This window comes from Pipistrellus kuhlii, unplaced genomic scaffold (genome assembly GCF_014108245.1).
Source record: "Pipistrellus kuhlii isolate mPipKuh1 unplaced genomic scaffold, mPipKuh1.p scaffold_m20_p_5, whole genome shotgun sequence".
Classification (NCBI taxonomy): Eukaryota; Metazoa; Chordata; class Mammalia; order Chiroptera; family Vespertilionidae; genus Pipistrellus; species Pipistrellus kuhlii.
In genome coordinates this window covers 64,058,152-64,073,889 of record NW_023425551.1, presented here as the reverse complement: position 1 = coordinate 64,073,889, position 15,738 = coordinate 64,058,152, and the positions used below count along the sequence as shown (strand labels likewise).

The 15,738-nt window shown below is 36.7% G+C and overlaps 1 protein-coding gene across 1 annotated transcript in view; it reads right to left on the bottom strand.

Annotated features, from left to right (window-relative positions):
• Nucleotides 1-15,738, bottom strand: part of BMP5 (bone morphogenetic protein 5) — a 113,153-nt gene that overhangs the window by 43,996 nt on the left and 53,419 nt on the right. The window contains exon 2 of the mRNA XM_036414939.2: nt 12,419-12,611. Coding sequence (XP_036270832.1) covers nt 12,419-12,611 — 193 coding nt within the window. The remainder of the gene's footprint in view (nt 1-12,418; nt 12,612-15,738) is intronic.

The following is a 15,738-nucleotide window of genomic DNA, read 5'->3' as shown; positions in this document are numbered from 1 at the left end:
CAGCAACCTTACATAAACTGTTTAACTGGGTCCCACAATTGCAGAGTCAAGTCACTGTAATAAATCCCTTATTCCTTTTCATTCATAATGGCTCTATTTTTCTCATCAAACACTAACGGACAAGCTCCCTGGTATGAGTTGTATTGTATCCTCCCAAAAATATGTGGAAGTCCTAGTTCTTGTAAATGTGGTCTTATTTTGAAATAGGGTCTTTACAGTTATAATTAAGTTAAAGCCAGGTCATTAGGGTGGATTCTAATCCAATATGGCTAATGTTCTTATAAGGAAGAGACCCCTGGCCGGTTCACTCAGTGGTTAGAGCAGGACCAAAGAGTACTTGCCTCAGTTACAATAAAGGACATGTACCTCAGTTTCAGGCAACCAATCAATGTGTTTCTCTAACATCGATGTTTCTCTCTTTCTCTCTCTCTCTCTCTCTCTCTCTCTCTCTCTCTCTCTCTCTCATGCTCAGGTAGGGTTGCTCTGCCTGGCTGGCAATCGGGGCCGATCAGGGCCATCTTGCCCAGTCCCAATCATGCTGGTGGCCAGAGAATGACCCCAGGAGGGCTCCAGGGCATGTCTGGTCCTGTCTCACCCAGTCCCGATCCACCAGACCCCAGCAGCAAGCTAACCTACTGGTCAGAGCATCTGCCCACTGGTGGTCAGTGAATGTCATAGCGACTGGTCAATCGACCACTCAGTCGACCACTTGGTCAAACACTTAGCATATTAGGCTTTTATATATAGATATAATTCACAAACATTTCTCAGTAGTATGTTACTGCTTATGCATAAGGTATAAGGCTCATGGATCCTTTAAGAGCTTCATTTAAGTTTATATTTATAAAGCAAAGAATCACAGAGTTGGAGCTGGTATTTGTTCAATTTTAACAATGACTTTGCTTGATTGTTAAAAAAAAAATAAGTTACTTTTATGAGTTTCTGTTTCTTCTTCTTCAAATGAACATTAAAATAATATTGAGAAGGAGGCAAAATGGAGGCAGTGACCTTAGTCTCCAAGGTGATGGCCCCCAGCTGGCCCACTTGAGGACAAGCACTCCATGGAGTACTTTGGCTGGCACAAGCTGATGGTCAAGAAACTGTGCCCAGTAAAGGGCCCTTAGGCTTAACCTTCAAGTTCAAAGAGGGAGCATGTTGGGGAGTGGCCAGCTGATCTCAGCCCCCAAGGCCTGGCTGTCGGGTGGGGGGAGGGCAGCCCACCTGGAGTACAGCCTGGTGGCAGAGGCCAAGGCTAAGCCACACTGAAGAACAAAGGCAGTCAGAGCAGCCTGCCCAAGAACAAGCACTGAGGCGACATCATGACCACCTAGAAGAGCAGATGCTCATGACAGTGTTCATGATGCCATTATAGAAAAAAAGAAAAAGAAAAAAAAATGCCCACAAGAATGGCCAGTGAAGTGCACCACAAAGCCACCTCTCCTTGCCTGCCCAGCCTGCTGCCTCCCAGCCTGGATGGGCCTACTCTCTCAGGTGTCAGAGCAGCAGATATCAGCTGTTAAAGTTGTCTGTAGTTATGAAATAAAACCTTTCAAGTTGCTAATCATCATCATCTATCATAAGTCTATGACAAGGAGAACAGGATACAAATATAAAAGTGCTTTATAAATTATTCTAACTGCAATTTTTCTTAGCAAAACACATTTATGGCATTTAAGTGTGTATGTAAGTTGTATGTATTATGCTTAATACAAAATTAGGGCCAGAAATGATATATGCACCCAGCCAGTGTGGCTCAGAGGTTGAGTATTGACCATAAATCAAGAGGTTGCTGGTTTGATTCCTGGTCAGGGCACATGCCCAGGTTGCAGGTTCGACCCCCAATAGGGGACATGAGGAGGCAGCCTATCGATGTTTCTATCTCTGTATTCTTCTCCCTCTCTCTCTCTCTCTAAAAATCAATTAAACAAAACAAAACAGAAGAAGTGATTATGCAATAATCATTGCTAAAAGTCAATAATAACCCATAGTTATAAATTTTGGATATAGGAATTCATTTGTTTCCTTTAACTTCAATAACATTTATTGATACATATGAGATAATAAAACTTTGTCTCTGCTCAGCCATGTGATTCAAAGGTTGAGCACCAACCTATGAACCAGGAGGTCATGGTTTGATTCCCAGCCAGGGTACAAGACCGGGTTAGGGGCTGGGCTCCCAGTGGGGGGCATGCTGGAGTCAGGCAATCAATAGTTCTCTTTCATCATTGATGTTTCTTTCTCTCTCCCTTCCTCTCTAATATCAATCAATTAATCAACTTACATATATATACATATATATATATATATATACACATATATATACACACACATATATATGTATATGTATTTATTTATTTATTTAAAACAATAAACTTTGTCTCTAAATTCAATAGAAGAAAAATTTAATTTGAAAACTTATCAAAAAGCAGTCAAATTATTTATTAGAGTAAAAGGTGGACTCCTCCATTTTCATTAGAAATGAGCCTTTCAGTCCACAGTGACATCGCCATTATTTCCCAAATTTCTATTATAACTCTTTCACCTCCTTCCATCTCCTTTTGCCTTCTAAGAGCTTATTAAGTCTAGGAAAAATGTACTGATGGCCACCCAAGAAGAAACCATCCATCTTCCTCTGGGTCTTTGACATAAACACCACCACCCCATTTAAGGAACGTGACTAGAGCTCTCTCGCCAAATACGATAACAAGGGAATACAAATTAATGAAGGATATTCTCTGGAGTTTGTAATGTCAAAAGTTGCTCTCTTGAGCCACTTTCGCTTAAAAGTGTAGGAATCAGCAAAAATGTCTCCAAACATTGCTAAATGTCTTGTGGGGGCCAAGTCGCCCCAGTTGAGAACCACTGAAATGGAGCATGATCCCAGCACAATGAAGAAATGCAAGCTGTGCTTGTGTGCTGTCCTGTACACTTAGGGCAAATGTCATGGACCATCTGAGTGTCCTGCTCTGAGGCACTGCTCTCCAGAGCCCACGGAATTTTGCTGAGTAGAAATTGTCAATGTATGTTCTGAAGTATGTCCACAGAAGAATCACAAATCTTAGAGCAGCAGGAGAGGGGAGATGATGTAAATATGAAGCTGACTGTGAACTGGAATGATGACAGCTTAACTAAATATATCCAAGTAGTAAGGGTGGCTAATGACATGGAGCAAGCTAGCTTAAAATGTTTTTACAATGGAGTACAGACATTTATATTCATAGCAGAGCATTAGGAAAGGGTTGAGTTATGCATAGCAGATTTTCATTGGGGAATATATAAATACATATATTTGTGAAAAAATTAATTCAAGTAAAGCACTTAGCACGGTGCCAGACACATGGTGAGTGCCCGTTAAATGGATAAGTGCTGGCTGCTATACTTTGTAATAGTATTACAGGCATTGATCATTTTATTTGCATTACTTAATTATTTTATACATTTAAACATTTTAACACTTAGGAATATTTCTTCTAGCATATAATACTCTCTCTCTCTCTCTCTCTCTCTCTCTCTCTCTCTCTCTCTCTTCTCTCTCTCTCTCTCTCTCTCTCTCTCTCCTTCCCTCCCTCCCTCCCTCCCTCCCTCCTTGCACTTCTTACTCATCTCAAAAGACCCAACTCAAGAGTGAACTCTCAGTGGCTACCCCTAAGTCTCTGACCCCCCTACACGAAGAATTAATTTCCCCTTCATTTGTGTTTCCACAACACTTAGTGCATACTTACATCATAGTGCTTAGCACTTTGTATTATAGTTATTAAAGTCTGTGTGTAGCAGGCCCACCACAGCCACAGCCCTCAGGCTATGAGCTTTTGAGATCTTATTTACCAGGCCTTAATGCCCTTGTGCTTGCCACATGGTAGGCATTCAGCAAGGCATGCCGAACTCTGCTGAATTATCTGGAAAATTCAATCATGTGGAAACCTCATTTTCCAATAATGCCAGATATATGAGGTGTGACTGAAGAGCAATGCCTTCTCTATAGAAATTGGGGCTGTCAGCCTTTATGAAAAGATTAAATAAGTGAAATGATGCAAAGTGTGTTAACTTTTGACCAAGAAAAATAAAGATTTGGATAAATATCAGAACACTCCTTTAAATTGCACACATTTAAATATGAGTAAGGATAAATGGGGGAGGTGGGAGATGGTAAAATAAAATATATAATTTTAACAGTATTAAGCCTCACTGAGATAAATAAGTGTGAAAAGAGATGACGTTATAGATATGTTTTTTTTTCTTATTTGATTACATAACAGTGTCAAAGAATTCATGGTTAATAGATCCATGTTTTAACTATAAAATATACCTAAAATCATCAGTTTATTGCAAGAATTCAAAATATATGCATAGACACACACACACACACACACACACACACACACACACACACACACATGGATTGTCAAGCATACTGCATTAAGGAGTACAGTCTGCACTGACCTTTCAATTGTCTGATTTTAATACAACATACTAAATAGATAAGATCCACAAGTTTGAAGACAGATGTTTAAACAGGTGACCCTAGCTTTAAAAATGGCCAGAAAACTAGTACTAGTTTTTTCTTCTTACCTCCAATTCTTTTTTTTTTTTTTTTTTTTTCCTCAATCCTCACCCAAGAAGTGAGGATATTTTTAGAGAGAGTGGAAGGGATGGGGAAAGGGAAGACAGGACACAGAAAGAGAGAAACATCAATGTGAAAGACATTGACTGGTTGTCTCTTGCTCCAGTCCCAGCCCAAACAGGGCATTGAACTTGCAAACAAGCTACATGTCCTTAACCTGGAATCCAACCTGTGACCCTTAGGTCCAGGGCCCTCTGAGTCAAACTGGCCACAGCTATTTTACTTTTTTATTTAAGAAATATATAAAACCATAGATAATCCATACTACACAAATAACAACAACAATCAGATTTTAAAATTACTTTTACAAATTAAAATTTTTTTGGTTTTGCCCAGTTGGCATGGCTTTGTTGGTTGAGCATCATCTTGTGCACCAAAAGGAAGGATTAAAAAATAAAACTTTTAAGTTTTAACTGTTATCACATGATATAAAAATGAAGTATTTTTCATCTATTTCTTCTCATGTTCAGCCAATGGAAGTCAAGGTTCCCAACTGGTAGAAATGTTTTTCCATAGAATAAAGGAAAAAATAAAACAGCATTTATTTATCTTTATTTTCTGTCGGGAAAAAATGCCTTTCATAGCTTATGAAAAACCAATAGCAATTTATTTTTATATCCTGATGTTTGTTTTGTTTTGTTTTTATTTTTCAGCCTCTCTTCCTGGAAATGTTAATTTATAAAGTAATGTGTGGTATAAAGTTGTTTCATATCTCTTTTCTCTACTATAATTATGCATATTTCTGATTATAAAAATAATGTTCATTGTAAAAACTTAGAAAATACAGAAAAGGGGAAGAATTAAATTTTAAAATTACCCACCAGCCTGCAATGAGCACTTGATTTTTTCTCCCAATCTGTTTTCTACATTAATTTATTTAAAATTAATATAATAATGTATATAATTATGTTTCCTGCTTTGGTCAACTAACATTACAGTCTGAGCATTTTCCAAGATTACTAAATATTTTTATTTTATTTATTTTTAAAATATATTTTTATTGATTTCGGAGAGAAGGAAGAGGAAAAGAGAGAGACAGAAACATCAATGATGACAGAGAATCATTGATCAGCTGCTTTCTGCATGTCCCACACTGGGATCCAGCCCACAACCCAGGCATGTTCCCTTGACTGGAATCCAACCTGAGACTCTTCAGCCCACAGGCTGACACTCTATCCACTGAGCCAAACCAACTAGGGCAAGATTACTAAATACTTTTAAAACATAAGTTCTACTTGCTTTATAAAGTATAGCATTTTCACTTTCCAGGAAATTGAGTGTAACTTTTTCCTCTTCTGTTTAAAATGTGTTCTCAAGTTATGCAATTTTAAACAGTAACATTGGAATAAACATTTATTTATTCATGAAGTTTTCTTTCACCTTTCTACATCTCTGATATTTATGTAAAATAAATTATAAATGAACAGTCTCCAATCCTCATACCTTGTTAACTGCATTTTATAGAAGAGTTCAACTATTATCTAAAACATGTTTTCAGTGAAACAAGTTCAGAGATAGCTCCAATCATATTGCTGTTAAATTGGGTGATGTTAATTTCATTACTAGACATAAAAACATAGCAATTCCATCTATAGGAATCAAACATCACATAATTTTTTATTAAGTAAATGTAATTAGCATCATTTTGCTTACTACATTGTTACAAAACAGTAGGCGTCAGCAATGTTAATTACTGTTATCCTATATAATAAAGAGCTAATATGCTAATTAGACTGAACAGCAGAACAACCATTTGGAAGGCCTTCTGGACAAAGCCAGGGCTGTGAGAGCTGGCAGACGCAGTGAGGGGCTGTGAAGGTCAAGCCCCTTGCACAAATTTTGTGCATTGGCCCTCTAGTTATAATAATAATCACCACCTACTTATGCAAATCTTTAAATACTAGTGAAATAAATGCTCCTATTAAACTATATGGATATATATTTACCAATGTATTTATTAAGTATGAACTATGATCTTTGCACATTAGTCCTGCACACAGATTGGCAATATCATTTATTGTTATGAAATACTTATTTTTGCTTTTTTTTCACATGTATAAACTGAGACTCCAAGACGTACAGTAAGTTTCCCATATGTGAATTCCAAAGTCTGTTCTCTTATTGCTGTATATTACCATTTTCTATGGAGACATTGGAATTCTATGAAGAAACCTGAATATTCTAAGGTGTTTGTGCTGCTTCTATATTTTCTGTCCCTTAAACATTTTTATTGGGAAGAAAAAACAAAGTGCAAAAAGTGAATTCTAGATCTATAGTCATGATTGCATTTTCTTACACTACAGATTAAAAAACCCCTGGCAATGATTGAGCGATTATTTGAAAGAAAAGGAAAGCAGACATTCTCTCACCTGATCAATGGTACGTAAATTTGAAATGTTGGGAATGTATATGTGAGTTTATATTTTTCAGAGATTGAAAAGGATAATCGGGGGAGAGGGAACCATATACATTAGCAAAAACAAATATCACAGAAGTCAATGGGTATATTATAATCCTACATGTTCAGCCACAATACTTAACAACAAATGTTTAAAAATGTAAACTTGGTAGACTAGAATTAATACCAAATTGCATTTTTCAAAATAATAATCTGTACATTGGAAATAATCTATTCAACCTATGCCTCCTAGAATTTGGAATGGCAAAGCAAGAGAACACCAGATAAAGATATACATGTACTATAGAAATCATTTTTTAAAACTTAGGGGAAAATTTAGGAAAAATATCAGTAAAATCTTAGATCTTAGAATAGATTCAAAAATGCTAAAATGTGTGAGTATATTTCTATGAGATATGATCTGTATATTGCATTGTATATACACTTGAGACCCATATGATCTTACTAACCAATTTTACCCCAATAAATTTAATTTAAATTTTCTTTTAAATAATTTGGCTAATGTGAAGACTTAGCCAAATTATACCCACAATACTAAAAAAGCATATTGAGCTCTTGCTGGTTTGGCTTATTGGATAGAACATTGGCCCATGGACTGAAGGGTCCTGGGTTCGATTACAGACAAAGACACATGCCTCAGTTGCGGGATCCCTGGCCCCCTATCGGGGCTCATGCAGGAAACAACCAGTTCCTGTGTCTCTCTCACATTGATGTTCCTCTCTCACTGCCTCTCCTCTTCCCTTCCACTTTCTCTTAAAATCATTGGGAAAGTATCCTCAGGTGAGGATAAACCAAAACCAAAACAAGCAAACAAAAGCATGTCCATGTAGTTGTAGAAAGTGAGAATAATATTTTTATTGGTATATTGGGAAATACCAAAGTTTCAAGATACACAACTGTCCTGTTTTTAAAGGAAACTTAATTTACCAAAACTATAAAATCTGATAAGCTAATCATCAATACCCATAAATATTTCACAATGTATTATTGATAAAAATCTGCATGGATTCATTCAGAAATAAATCTATAAATAACTGTGAATAGATTTTCTATTAGTCCTTATTTTCATCATTGTTATCATGTCTTAAATTATACTGTTCACATACTTAGGAAAGCTCAAAGGGGTAGTTAGTTAAACAAATAATATTTTAAAATATCCTGAAAAGATAGAACAATGGACCTAAATAAAAGTGAGGACCTTTAATTGTGATCAATGTAAAAGCCTGTATATAAATTTAAAAGGTAAGTAAATATAATCCAGAGTAGATAAACACCTGATATACCAATAGATCTTATAAAAAAACCAATAACACTTGGTATGCTAACCATGTACAAATTCAACATGCATCCTACCTAATAAAGAGAGAATATGCTAATTGATCCTCACTCCATTGCAAAGATGGCAGCACCCACAGCCAATAAGAAAGGAGTATGCTAATTGTCTATCCCACACTCAAAGATGGTGACTCCCACAGGGAAGAATAAGGCAAGGATATGCTAATTGACTGTCCCACCCTCAATAATGGCAGTGCCCACAGCCAATAAAGAGGGAATATGCTAATTGTCTGCCCTGCCCTAAAATATGTCAGCACCCACAGCCACAAGATGGCAGTGCCCAGTTCCCTTAGCCCCACCATGGCTGCAGGCATGTAGCAAGGCTGGGCCCGCTCCCAGGTAAGCTGGGCCACTCCGTGTGTCTGTCTCCAGAGTCTCTTAGTCCCCTCAGTCTTCCAGTAACCCAGAGCCAGCCTGAGGAGCAGGCAAGCCTTGATGGTGGCTGCCCTGCCACCCAGGGCTGCCCGAGACTCAGGTACCAAAGCCAGCTGAAGCTTGCGCTGCCAGCAATGGCAGCAGGAGAGGTATGATGGTGCATTGCCTTCCCCTGATTGCCAAGTCACCTCCTGCCCCAGAGATTTCCTGGACTGTGAGAAGGGGCAGGCCAGCCTGAGGGACAACCCCTCTAGTGCATGAATTTTCATGCACCAGGCCTCTAGTAAAAATATAATGTGGATGACTGAAACTAAAGATAATTCAAGCATTTTAGAATAATATTAATGGAAGTATTACTCCAGTCATGGGTAATAGTTATTTCAAAACTTTAAATAATACCAAATAAATATATAGTGCTGGGGATTAAAAAAAATAAATAAATAAAATAAACTTATTTAAAGACACTATCTCTTTTTTAGGAGCTCACAGTCCAAGTGGGGAAACAGACAAAGAAATATATTTGAAGTATTATTTTCAACTCTTGCCACTTTATTTCAAAAAATGCCATCATTATTTAGTATTAAAAATAATGTATTATAATATGCCAGGTCCTGTCTCTGAGATAACTGAAGTAGTATCCTCATTTTATAAATGGAACCACTAGATTGAGATTTAGAAAACAAACAGAAAAGCAGTAACAAAATACTCACAGAAAAATATCTAGGAAGTGTTAAAACAAATAAAGGAGCATAGAACTTTCTGCTGTGGAATTACTGCTCTTAAAATAAATTACATATGGATCGGTATTTTTTTAATAATAAATTAAAAATAAAATATATTTTTCACATTTTTTATTAAAGTGTACCCTGCTGAATCAATGTTTCATAGAATATTAAGTATCTCACACCTGAAGAAAAAGATTCTGTAACCAAATAATTTTGAGTAAGACTAGTTGTTGTTGTTTTTTTATTATAAAGCATTTCCAAGACTAAAATTCTGATTGATCTGCACTATGATTCTCATAGAGGATGGTCTCACAGATTTTTCAAATGCATTTGATCTCAGATTCTTTATTTTTATTCACTGAGTATTGTGAGGGGCTGGTGTTCCATTGAACAGCCATTGGGAAACTCTGGCACTCCAGAAAAACAAGAAATATTAATGTCAGGAACTGGAAATTCTATATAATAAAAGCCTAATATAAAAGCCTAATATGCTAAGTGTCTAACCGTTCCTTCAATTGTTCGACCAGTCACTATGATGCAGACTGACCACCAGGGGGCAGACACTTTGACCAGTAGATTAGCTTGCTGCTGGAGTCTGGCCAATTGGGACTGAGCAAGTTGGGCCTAACACACCCTGGAGCCCTCATGTGGCCCCTCCCCAGCACTGATTATGCACCAGTGAAGTCCCTCACCCTGGCCTGCACCCTTCAGTAATGTCGGAGAGCCAGTTTTGGCCTGATCCCCACAGGCCAGGCTGAGGATCCACCTGTGCACAAATCCATGCACCAGGCCTCTAGTCTATACTAATAAAAGGATAATATTTTCATTAAACCAAACATCTTCCGGATGACCTTCTAGACGTCCTTTCAGACAAACCTATGGTGGCAGGGCCGAGGCAGAGGCAGATAAGAGCAATCAGGCCGGCAGTGGAGAGCAGTTAGGAGATTAGGCCAGCAGGCAGGTGTGTGGTTAGGAGCCAGCAGTCCCAGATTGTGAGAGGGATGTTCAACTATCAGACATCCCCTGAGGGGTCCTGGATTGGAGAGGGTGCAGGTCGGGCTGAGGAACACCCCCACCCCCATTCACAAATTTCATGCACCAGGCCTCTAGTTTTCAATAAGGAGATAAAGGGGCCTTAAAGGTGACATGATACCTGTCTTTAAATCTTTGTCTTATTTTAAAAAGTACATAGTATTTCACCAAAGGAAAGATCTAGATCTAAGGAATAGAAGCTACCAGAAATGGATTTTACCTCAATATAACATTTCAATAAGTTAAAAGAAAATGTAAAAGCTGTCCAACAAAGGTGGCAAATCACCTTTAAAAGGTGTTACTTAAGCAATTTTATCATTGTGTGAAAGGTTTGAGAACTCTGCTAAGCTCCCTGTTTTACTCTTTTATCTGATGGTTCATTTGCAGTAATTATCAACTGAGATTTCCATACATTTAGTATTTCAGATTTTCTATTCACATTTTTATACCATTTTGAATTAAACATTTTAGAAACAGAAGACATAGGTAAACTGTCAAACCTATTGCAAACATGATGTCTCACATCAAAACGCAAATAACATTCTACAGATTTTTCAGTTCTTTGTTATTCAATCTAGGAAGGCTATATATTTTGAAGAATTTGTCCATTTCTTCTAGGTTATTAAATATGGTGGCATATAGTCTTTCATAGTATTCTTATATGATCCTTTGTATTTCTGTGGTATCTGTCATAACTTCTCTGCTTTGATTTTGATTTTGTTTGTTTGAGTCTTTACTCTTTTTTATTGGTGAGTCTAGGGAGAACTTTGTCCATTTTATTAGTCTTTTCAAGGAACCAGCTCTTTGTTGCATTATTTTTGTATTGTCTTTTTGTTCTCAATTTTTATTTAATTCTCCTCTAATTTTTATTATTTTCTTCCTTCTACTGATGTGGGACTGTATTTGTTTTACTTGAGATAGGCCTATAATGATATAAGCTTTCTTCTTATTACTGCCTCTGCTGTATCCCCAAAGTTTAGTATGTTGTACTGTCATTCTTATTTGCCTCTATGTATCTTCTGATCTCTTCTATTATTTCTTCTTTGATCCAAAGCAATTAATAAAATTAAAAAAAGACATGCCCCGCAGTGACCAATGAGCAAGGAGGTCACAGTTTGACTCTTGGTGAGGGCACATGCCTATTGTGGGTGGGCTTTGTCCCCAGCGAGGGGCTCGTAGGAGGCAGCTGATCAAGGATTCTCTCTCTCATTGATGTGTCTATCTCTCCCTCCCTCTTCCTTACTCTCTGAAATCAATAAAATAAAAAAATAAAATGTTTAAAAAATAAGAAAGTAAGATAAACAAATAAATAAAAGCTCAGAAACACAGACATCAATATGGTATTACTATAGGGGACTGTGGAGAAGGTAGCAAAGGGTAAAAAGGGTCAAATGTATGATGACAGAAGGAAATTTGACTTTGAGTGGTGACCACCCAATGCAACATACAGATACTGTATTATAGAATTGTACCCTTGAAACTTCTATAACGTTATTGACTAATGACACCCCAATAAATTTTAAAATACACATAATGACACATACAACTTACACTCATTGCCAATGAAAACCAAAGTCACTCTACTTTAATTTAAAACACACACCAAGCGAGCTAAATCATTATTATATTATGAAGTTCATGTGTGCAGAATAAAATGAAAATTTCCTCGCTTATACAATGGTACAAGAGGCCTTGAAAGCACATGTGGGGATGCACAAGACCATGTGGCTCACAGAGACTGGTGTCAGAAGTAGGGAAAAGATGTGGAATGTAGACGACTCATTTCAGATCAATTACTCTTGATATGTCTGAACCTCGTCTTCAATGCCATTACACCCAAAGAAAACATGATGATGAATTTTACAATTAACATTTGTTTGCTAAAACAAGTACTAGATATAAAGCCCATACCTATTTGCATATTCCTTGATGATCTGATATATGCTAATCTTAATTGTTTCATTTTCAAATCGATTGTTGCTTCGGTCCTTGTATATTCGAAATTCAGCTGCTGTAACTGCTTCTCCATGAGGAATTTGAGTAAGATCAAACCTGAATTCTTTGTAATGCCTTCGCTGGTGAGAAAAATCCTTGTCTCTTTCAACTAGAAAAGAAAAAAGGAGAGAGAAAATGAGCTTTTTATAAGATATGGAAAGGAATGACAAATTCTCCAGCTTTGTAATTAAAACTAATAAGCAGGATATTCTAAAACTGGGAAAACAGTAAAACCACAGACTCATACACGTTTCCAGTTGAAGGAAACTCCACAAACCAACAACCTTCGGTTCAAAAGCAATATAACCTCTGTGGTTTTATTACAAATTCCTGGATCTTAAATGGAAAGGCTATCCCAAAATGTTTCTTAAAAGTGGAGTTTGAAAAATGATTTCTACTATGTATCCAGTACCAGAACACAGGAATTAGGAATATGTTATAGAAACTTCCAGAGTTCCAGGTGAAGTTGATGTTGAGATTTAGCACAGCCAAGGGAGGAGGAGGAGAAGGAAGACTGAGAAATTGCAGGCACATAAGGACGGTGTTTATGACATTTTAGAGATCAAGTACATAAAACAAACTCATTTTCGGAATAAAGATTATCTCAAAAATGTCTTCCCCAGGAGAGTTTTTATTCTCCATTCAGCAAATGAAATGTTTTGTTGTGTTTTAAATATACTCTTATTAGTTCTTACAGATTGTTTAGTACAATCTCCTTACCTGTGGTACAGCATACAAGCTCTCAAAGACCCTTTTCTGCTCTTCCTCAGAATTGAGAGGGGAATATATTTCCCCCTTCAGCAATCTTCCAATAAATAAAGTAAGAGAACGTTGTCTCTTGTGCATATTAAGGGATGTTGAAGAATTCAGCAGAGCAGGTGTCCGGCATATTATTAATTCGGCTTTGTAAAATACTTTATTACTATTTGATACACTCTATCTGTACTGGTACCAAAAACTTTCTTACAAAATACCTATTTGAAGGGTGCATTTTTAGTGATGCAATATCATTTGATGTTTTCTCAAAAACTCAGTTATGTAAGCTCATTTACAACAAACTCACAAAAAGCCCACTGAAAAACACTGCATGCAAGGTGTCTCGCTTTTACAGTTTTCCAGTGATAAGTTTCATTGCTAAATTTTGTTCCAAGAAAATAAAAAAATGTATGAGTTGTATAAATAAATTCACCAAGCTCTTGGATTAAGATACAAAAATATATTCAGGAGTTCAATTGAATTATGTCAACACTGATATGTATATCAGAAACTTGAGGTCCTACATGAGAAAAGGATCCAAAATAATCGCCAGTTTACTTTCCCCAGAAGAGCAGGTAGTGGTTTAAGAGAAGGCAGAGCTCATCCCCACACTCACCACAGATATCTATGCCAGCAAAGAGAAAGCTATAAACTCTACCGGGAGGCATTTCTGTCCTATGGAGTTTCGCAAGGATGGTGCGTGCTCTTGGGCTGTCAGACTCACACTAACACAACCTCACATGATTCATGAAGTTTTGTTTGTTTTTTTAAAAAATATCATTGTCTTGGTCCTAAGATAGACCCATTGCCAGGGAGATTATCAAATTTTCCTTAAGTAAGGAAGATACCCTCATTTTTAGGATCCTATTTGGACCCCTCTTTTCGATAGCAATAGTGGATACTGCCATGAACTTTTCTTTGCTTCCATTTGTCCATTCTCCTGATTGAGCCTTTTGAGAAGGATAGTGTAAGGTTAGAAAATACCTAGAAAATTGATATCTAGTCACTGAAAGTGCATGTATGAATATGAAAACTAGCCACAACTAGTTTGTTTTCTGAGAACTTTAATTCTGTGTAAACCTGTTCTTTTCTGATCTTAATTTAAACAAAGTGGGAGACAATATGAAATAGTTCTGTCTTATATGAAACAGCTTTAAATAGTACTGTTCTAAACATTTTTAAATATTATCTTATCACACTTCATGACAATCTATGAGGTAGGTTCCATCATTTAAGACATAGGGAATAAATTCCTTGCCAAAAAGCTTGAACCTGGCTATTTGATGCCACCTGGCTATGGTTCTTAAATGCCAAATATCCTGCTTCTGCTTATAGACTATTTATTACTTTGCCCTAACTTATGAAGTATTCATGCTTTAATAAAAACCTAAAACCTCACATTCACAAGCTCAAAATCCATAAAGCTCTGAAAACAAAAAGTTTGGCTTCAAGTTCGTTTGGCAGAAGAGCTGAAGATTAACTGCTTTGAGGCCATTTAAAGTTCCTATTTATTCCACTTTAATATGAATATTTATTGCTTTGCTGCAAAAATGTTCACTTGTTCAATGAGGTGGCACTACCCCAGCTCTACTTCAGGAGTCCCATACTTTGTGATCCATACACCAACCATTCAAAACTGTGTCTTCTCTATTCTGAAAGTCAGTATTCAGCATTCTAAGGTGCAGCAATCATCATCCAATTTTTCACTAGCAATCCATTTTACATTTGAAATTAGAATTAAAATAACTACAGTCCTAGAAATAAGGGCTGAGGCGAAAGTTTGCTAGGATCCAGTCTACAGCATGCACCTGGATAATGCAGATGAGTTTTGAATTCATATTATGTAAAGTCATCTACTGTTCTGGAATCCCCTGTGAGATGTTGGTGTAATAAAGTGGAAAGCTAGAATTTCAGCTGTTATTATAAAATTTCAGTTTTATAATCCAGGCTATTTAACCTGACCTCTTAAGGGGGAGGGGGCAAATACTCAGAGTTTCATAAAAATGTATATTAAGTGTACCACACAGAATACAGTTGCAGTGCAGATTTGTCTACTGACTCAAAATCCTATATCCTACTGCTTTGAATTATAATTTCACTCTTAAGTTTCATGGGACATGTTGGAGTGAGGAATGAAATAAAACTTGTTTTTCTATAGCATTGCACTACTAATAATGCTCACAAATATTCACAAGGTAATCTCAGTTACCTCAAAGAGTAATGCTAGGGAGGATCAAATATTAACATCCCTGATTTAAGGATGAGAAAGTGGGTGATGAAAGCTAGGCAGTAACAGATGTCTGTCTTCTAATGCTCATTATAAATCTTTGTTCAATGTCCATACCACCTACATAATGACATCCTGCTGTTCTGTACTTAGAGACTAGTTCATTGTTAGTATATTTAAGCAATGCTCCTCAGGAGTAGACAAAAAAAGTGGCAAGTATTATGGAAAATTAGGGGTTTGACCATCAGTATGA